The sequence below is a fragment of the Aphanomyces astaci genome, assembly GCF_000520075.1.
Source record: "Aphanomyces astaci strain APO3 unplaced genomic scaffold supercont1.118, whole genome shotgun sequence".
NCBI lineage: Eukaryota > Oomycota > Saprolegniomycetes > Saprolegniales > Verrucalvaceae > Aphanomyces > Aphanomyces astaci.
In genome coordinates, this window is record NW_009798381.1 from 3,076 (window position 1) to 10,005 (window position 6,930).

At 48.0% G+C, this 6,930-nt stretch overlaps 3 protein-coding genes across 3 annotated transcripts; 2 read left to right on the plus strand and 1 right to left on the minus strand.

Annotated features, from left to right (window-relative positions):
- Positions 1 to 1,985: 1,985 nt before the first annotated feature.
- Positions 1,986 to 2,513, plus strand: H257_17752 (hypothetical protein; the record flags this gene model as incomplete). Its single annotated transcript, XM_009846643.1, has 1 exon — positions 1,986 to 2,513. The coding sequence occupies one exon, from the start codon at positions 1,986 to 1,988 to the stop codon at positions 2,511 to 2,513; it is 528 nt and encodes a 175-aa protein (XP_009844945.1).
- A 762-nt stretch (positions 2,514 to 3,275) lies between these two features.
- Positions 3,276 to 3,811, minus strand: H257_17753 (hypothetical protein). The gene has a single exon (XM_009846644.1). The coding sequence runs from the start codon at positions 3,640 to 3,642 to the stop codon at positions 3,292 to 3,294; it is 351 nt and encodes a 116-aa protein (XP_009844946.1). The 5' UTR covers positions 3,643 to 3,811; the 3' UTR covers positions 3,276 to 3,291.
- A 113-nt stretch (positions 3,812 to 3,924) lies between these two features.
- H257_17754 (hypothetical protein) lies at positions 3,925 to 6,740 on the plus strand (the record flags this gene model as incomplete). Its single annotated transcript, XM_009846645.1, has 14 exons — positions 3,925 to 4,021; positions 4,074 to 4,301; positions 4,346 to 4,496; positions 4,550 to 4,640; positions 4,718 to 4,841; positions 4,912 to 4,994; positions 5,056 to 5,217; positions 5,266 to 5,383; positions 5,437 to 5,612; positions 5,656 to 5,775; positions 5,834 to 5,924; positions 6,129 to 6,202; positions 6,255 to 6,578; positions 6,625 to 6,740. 14 exons carry the CDS (start codon positions 3,925 to 3,927, stop codon positions 6,685 to 6,687), a joined length of 1,902 nt encoding a protein of 633 aa, XP_009844947.1. The 3' UTR covers positions 6,688 to 6,740.
- Between the last annotated feature and the right edge of the window lie 190 nt (positions 6,741 to 6,930).

The following is a 6,930-nucleotide window of genomic DNA, read 5'->3' on the forward strand; positions in this document are numbered from 1 at the left end:
TGTTAGGTTTTACTAACGTTACGTATTAGCTCGAATATGGGTTGCAATAGTTTAGTCTCATTTCCAGGGAAGTCCTTGCAATACAGTGACTTTCCATAATAACTTCAACGGAATCTGCCTACCAAGTGACAACTGCCAGTCGCAATGCGTCACACCATGTCCATGCCGAAAAAGTGCATGCGGTACAGCTCAAAATTCAAATACATCCATTGTTCACATTGCCGATGTGTCACATTAAAGGCAGACCTCCAAAACCGACCTCAGGTTTTTGTGGCGCAAAGCCCTACACGTGCGATGCTGTTCAATGATAGACCAGCGTAAGAGCCTTTGGGGCGCCTAAAACTTTTGTCAGCAGTACTTGTCGTATGGGTCGTTCATAGATTACGTGTTCCGTGAGTCCTTACGACACATACTGTGTGTACCCTAAGCTTATATGAATGTCGCGAGATTATATAGTGTCAGATACAAGTAGAATGCAGTGAAACTCGCTAGGTAGTTGGTATATATATCACGCCCACAGCGTAAATCATTGGATGATTAATTAACGTTATTGCAAGAATGTAGGCAGGGGCATTGAGTGTGAAGTAGTGTAGGCTCACTCGCCCCTGAGTACTCGATATCACTTTGGAGTACAGATTCTACATACAAATATGCAAGCTCTGAATGTTGTCGTGAACGTTATTGGAGCTTGATGGATCAGTGTTCTTGGTGTCAAACCTTCAATAACGTTATCTGGCGTGGCGAAAGTACTTACAGTTCGAGTACTTTTATAACAATTTGTGTGTTGTCCATAGGATAAATCGAAACTAGGTTGAGTGATAGCATGGTAATACAGGGAAATGCGGAATGCAAGGCCAACGAAGAGAAAGCACGACTGACACACGATCAAATTTCTATCAATCATCGACATTTCTATTTTCCGTCGAATTTTGGGTTAAAATAACGACGGTATGGTGCACGTCATCTAAAAACTTCGAACTGGCCAACTCGAAGAGTGGAGGTTTTATTATTTAACGTACAATTGATGTAGTTAAACCCAAAAACCAAATACGTGATTAGTCGTTAATTCCGATACAAATCTGAAATGTAGTCCAATCATGCAATGGTGGCGTTTTATATTCTCTTGTGGTGCTATCAGAATGAAAATATCGTTCTCGAGCTACTGGGATTTGAAGTCATGGCCAAAACTTGACCAAAAGCAGTGTCAATAATTGATGAATTACCTTATTTACTCGTGTCGCGCATTTTGAACAATTTTTGGGGGTTTAACGTGCTTGGGGTTTCACGCTTGCTGGGTGTACAGTATACGTATACTTGCGCGTGCTTTTATCGACCGATTAACATGAAAATCGTGCTGCTATTATTGTGATGAGAATGCATGTATCGCTCATTCATAATAGCGCTGCATAGTATCATAGGCATGACATACTCTATCACGATCAATACAGGACCACAGGCGTGTTCAATGCATACAGTATAAAAGAGATACTAGAGTATGACCAAGCCAATACGGTACATGGAAATATGAATAAGTAAGTTATTACAGGATTTGTGTGCTTGATGTGCATGTTGTTGGGTCGTAACTCCATCACCAAACACGTGCTCTGATTGGCTGGTATTGGATTCCATTTAAGCCAATAGCTTGTCGAGGTCTTTGTCGATACAAAAGTGAAGATATTCGGTGTTCAAAACTTGTTTCGGATACCAGTAAACTTGACGGTATACTACATAGTAAGGAGTAAGGAAATCACGTACAGTTGACGTGTTGTCGTGCATTGTGGTGTGTAAAACCGGTGGACGAAATATTTTAGGGTTCGTTACAAAAGCCTTGATAATACAATAATAATTGGAAATCTTCCCTTTTTGTCGATTGAACGACACCGATCGTTGTCGTGTGATTGGCGAAAGTCCCCAGCACACGACGACGACATGCGCATGAACATGAGCAATGAACATGGATCATTTCCACATTCTTCCCGTCGATCATGAGAGTCTTTGCCTTCCTCGCGCTCGTCGCCGCCGCCACGGTGTCCGCCGACGATCAAGTCACGCAGGACTCGATCCAAGTGGCTCAGCTGGCTGTGGCCGAAGCCGCCGCCGCCGCATTGGACGCGCAGCTGGTCGGACGAGTCTTGGTAGAAGCCGCTTCTGCGGAGGCCGAGTCCAAGAAGGACGATGATGACGATGACGATGACGATGATGTCGTTGAAGCCGACGTTTTCGTTGGAATTCGTCGACTGGAAAGTGAAGCGGCCGCCGCCGTCGAAGCCGTTCAATCAGTGGAATCTGTCGAGGCCGTCCAAGCTCAAGCGTCCAAGAAGGATGACGACGATGACGATGACGACGATGACGATGACGACGATGACGATGACGACGATGACGATGACGATGACGACGATGACGATGACGATGACGACGATGACGATGACGTTATCGAAGCAGACAACGTCGATGCCTCCAAAGGGGACGTCGTGGTCGGAAACCTTTCCGACGAAGAAGTGGAAATCCCCTAAGTGTTTCGTCGTTAACGTTAATATAATATGAGCCCTATATGTAGTACGTACGACATTGCCTCGCTTTACATTCTGTACATGGTACCTACCAAACTACCCCCCCACTACACATCATCGCAGGGCTAGCCATCCCTCATGCTCCTCATCTAACGTTACTATTCATAGTACCAAGTACTAACTACCTATCGTAGTAGTACTATTAATATTGTAGTAACTACTAATAGGACTCCAAATGCACCAAATGGGCGTTAAACTGGTCGGAACTCATCTATTTAACACCACTTAGTTGTGCCTTAATTCGAGCCCTCCATCGCATACAAACATCAAGTGCGCCCGACCTCTGGGTTCGCAGCCAGTCACTTCGTTTTCCCCGTCGCTCCATGTTTCATTTGATTTTAGTATGGGCATACGGCGTGCAAGACGGCGGTAGCTGGCTATTTTCCTTCCATCGCGAGAAATCCAGGATTTGCACCTGTCACGGAATTCCAGACCCGGCCCAATTCGAATTTTGAACCCATCGTACCCCGCTTGGTGCATTTTCCCAGCTTGAAACGCCAGGGTTCGATTTCGACGTGGAAAAAACCGTCTGATTTGAAATGTACCATAATATATGGCCGCCGAAAGGGTTAACGGCGCGGTTCAAAAAATCCAAATCCTGCATTGTGATTGGTGGAGTGTTTCGATTTCAACCAATCCACGTTGAGCTCCTTGCGACAGGCGTTACAGTGTCCCCGTGAGCCGAGAAAACGGCGTCATTTCCGGATTTCACCCACAAGACTCAACCAACATGGCCCGAACCAAGCAGACTGCACGCAAGTCCACCGGCGGCAAGGCGCCCCGCAAGCAGCTGGCCACCAAGGCCGCCCGCAAGAGTATGCCCGCGACCGGCGGCGTGAAGAAGCCCCATCGTTACCGCCCTGGTACCGTCGCCCTGCGCGAAATCCGCCGCTACCAAAAGTCCACCGACCTCCTCATCCGCAAGCTGCCGTTCCAACGCCTCGTGCGTGAAATCGCGCAGGACTACAAGACCGACTTGCGCTTCCAGACCACGGCTATCTTGGCCCTCCAAGAAGCCGCGGAAGCGTACTTGGTGAGTCTCTTTGAAGACACCAACTTGTGCGCGATCCATGCCAAGCGCGTCACCATCATGCCCAAGGACATCCACTTGGCCCGCCGTATCCGTGGCGAACGAACTTAATCAACCAACCTCTCCCTCCTTGGGTCCATCTCTACCTACGTACCTAGATATATCGACGACGCAATAAGTATTTAATTTCGTTCTTCACTTTGTGTTGTCATTTGTGTCGTAATACGTGATGGACCTCGTCCTCCATCATCGCATACACACCACTCACATCGTCGGCATGGCGCGACCACGAATCCATCTTAAAATAGCGCGGTAACTCCCAACATGCTCAAGCGGCTGGGTACCGTGACCCGGGCGCTGTCTCCCACAGCACGTGCATCTCCGCACTCCCCTTCACAGACCTCTCCTGTCGTCCAGTCAGGTTGGTGTACTATCATCTAATAGCCATCGCCTTCACTTGATCCGTATCGCAGGGACCGCCGCCACTCGCCATCCGCCGCCGTCGCCTCGGCTCAAGCTCAACCTTCAATCCCGTCATGTCCACGACAACCAGGACCATCCTGTCGTCGTATATCCTGATGTTCAAGACGCTGCGAGCAAACGCACCGACTTGGTCGACGAGGTGTTGGTCCTTCTGGACCAGTTACTGCGTCGCATGGACGCCATCAAACCCAAGAAACTTCGGTCCATCCGCCTTGGCGGTGCTCAATGCTTTGTCTTCTTCGAAGTATGAATCTGTTGTTAGGCGAGTTGCGAGGGCTGCTGGGCAAAGCAGAGGACGAAGTGCGAGCCCACCAAGCCACGTTCTCAGCCTACTTGGCGACCACCCCTGGCCTGAACATCCAAATGACCAACTTTCTCGCCAGTGTCCACGGGCTGGAGCCAATCATCCACTCGTACACAGCAGCATATCTTTCCCATAACGTTATGTTTCGTCACCTAACGTTAGCATTCATGCGACATCGTTCCTCGTCAATGCGTTTGTGAAGAAATCCATCCAGTTTGCATTCCAAGAAATCAGCTCCTACTATGCTTCCATTGTACGAAGTACTGTACATATTAGTAGTACATACTAGTAATATCTATTACTTGGGATACTTAACTTATGGGACGCTAGTTCACTGAGCTATCGCTGGCAGTCGCCCAAGCGACGGGGTCTGCCGCGGAAGCTGCCGTCTTAGCCGCCCTCAGCAAGCCAACTATCGCACCAGTACCGGATGAACCGCCACCTGTCGACTACGGTACATGCTAGTAACGTACTAGTAACCCATGCTAGTAGGATATGTACTACTAACGCGAAAATCGGTGTAGAGGCCATGTACTTGCTGGGGCATCAGCATTACTTTGGCCACGGCAAAGACAAAAACTCGAGTCTGGCGTTCCGGCTGTATCTCGTACAATATAAATTCACGGAAAACATCATATTTTATCGAATATTTTTTTATAATTTGTTAGACCGCTGCAACCCACGCCCATGTGGATGCAATGGTTTGTGTGGGCTGTATGCTTCGCGACGGAATAGGCACAGATGCTGATCAAGAAGAAGCGATGACGTGGCTCACTCGGGCAGCGGACGAAGGAGCCCTGCTTGGCGCGTCCAATCTGGGCTTGCTGATGGTAAAATAATACATATATTCTATGATTTTACAACTATTAAACTATTAGATGGACAAAGCCGACCGATGTCCTCAATCGACCAAGCAACACGAATTGTATGCGATGGCGCTGGTTCGGCTCACGCAGGCCGGTGATCGAGGGGTCGCGGCCGCCCAATACGCCGCAGGTAATAGAATATTATATTATTATTATTGCCGGTATTCAAATATTTATAAATAGGAACCATATATCAACGCAAACTGGCGCCAGTGGACGTAACAAAAGCAATGGACTGGTTTGTGAAGGCCAGTGCTGCAGCGTACGCCCCAGCGGATTTTGCACTTGGGCACTTGTATTTTGACCAAGACAAGGCCCTGTCAGCCCACCATTTTCAACGGGCGTTGCAGAATTCACAAGTAATTTATATATATATATTGGTTTCTACCTATCTTGAACTAGACAGGTGGAGAGGTCCAGAGCGATGCTGCTGCTGATGCGCGATACTGTCTTGGGTGTATTTACTCTGCTGGAGAAGATGTGACAGAGGACCTTCCTCGGGCATTAGCATACTTTCGACAGGTGAAAGCGGCGTGAAAAATAATATACTTCCTTTTTTTAAATATTTTTTTTGGGATAGGCGGCAGAAGCTGGACAGGCAAAAGCGTGCTTAGAAATGGCCCACCGCAGCTTACAGACACCCCATCAAGCATTGCGCTACCTGTTGTTATGTAGTAGTAGTCCCACTAGTACTACTAGTAGTAGTAGTCCAACTAGTACTACTAGTAGTAGTAGTCCAACTAGTACTACTAGTAGTAGTAGTCCAACTAGTACTACTACGGACGACCATACTGCAGCCCAAGCAGCATACTTGAAAGGTAGGTGGCTTTGTTGATGGATAGAATTTGATGCATTAGTACTACTTACTATCTTAGGTCGAATCTTTGAAAGTGCCGAGTTCGACAGTCGAAGTACTGCATTACGCCATTACATTGCGGCGGCCGACCAGGTTAGTCTACTTCATCCGTACTTCCTTCCCAACCCAATATACTTACTTGTAGGGACATGTCGAAGCAGCGAAACGGGCGGCGGCGATGTTTTACTCGGGAGTAGTCGACGCCAAGAAGGTTGCTCCCGATCGGGTTAAGGCACTGGCACTGTACACGATCGCGGCAAGGAAGAACGACCCAGAGGCGCTGAATGCACTCGGCCTCATGCACGAGGAAGGCGTGGGGTGCCATATGGACGTGGGCAAAGCCGCCGAATTCTTTGGGGAGGCGGCGGCGCGCGGCAGTTCCCACGGCCACTTCAACCTAGGGTGCTTATTGCAATCCGGAAAAGGCATCCAACAGGATTATGCCAAAGCGAAATGGCACTTTGCACAAGTATGTAGTGCCAACTTGCATATTGTTAACATTTATGATATCCCAGGCGGCCGCCCTCGGATATGCCATCGCCAGGCATCATCATTTCCACCAAGAATCGACCAGATAAGTTAGAGCATCTCCAACGGTAAATTCTAACCTATTGCTAAGGGCGTGTTCGGAGCGACTTTTGTGTCAGCGGTTTTTGGCTTTTTCTACAAGCCGCTGAAATATCAGCGACTTTTTGCCTTCACTGACATTGGTTAATAACAGTGACATTGGTTAATAACAGAGAAAAATCAACCAATGATGCGTCCTAAAATTCATTGTCCATTTTCAGCTCATTGTCCATTTTCAGCTCTATGACAGCGGA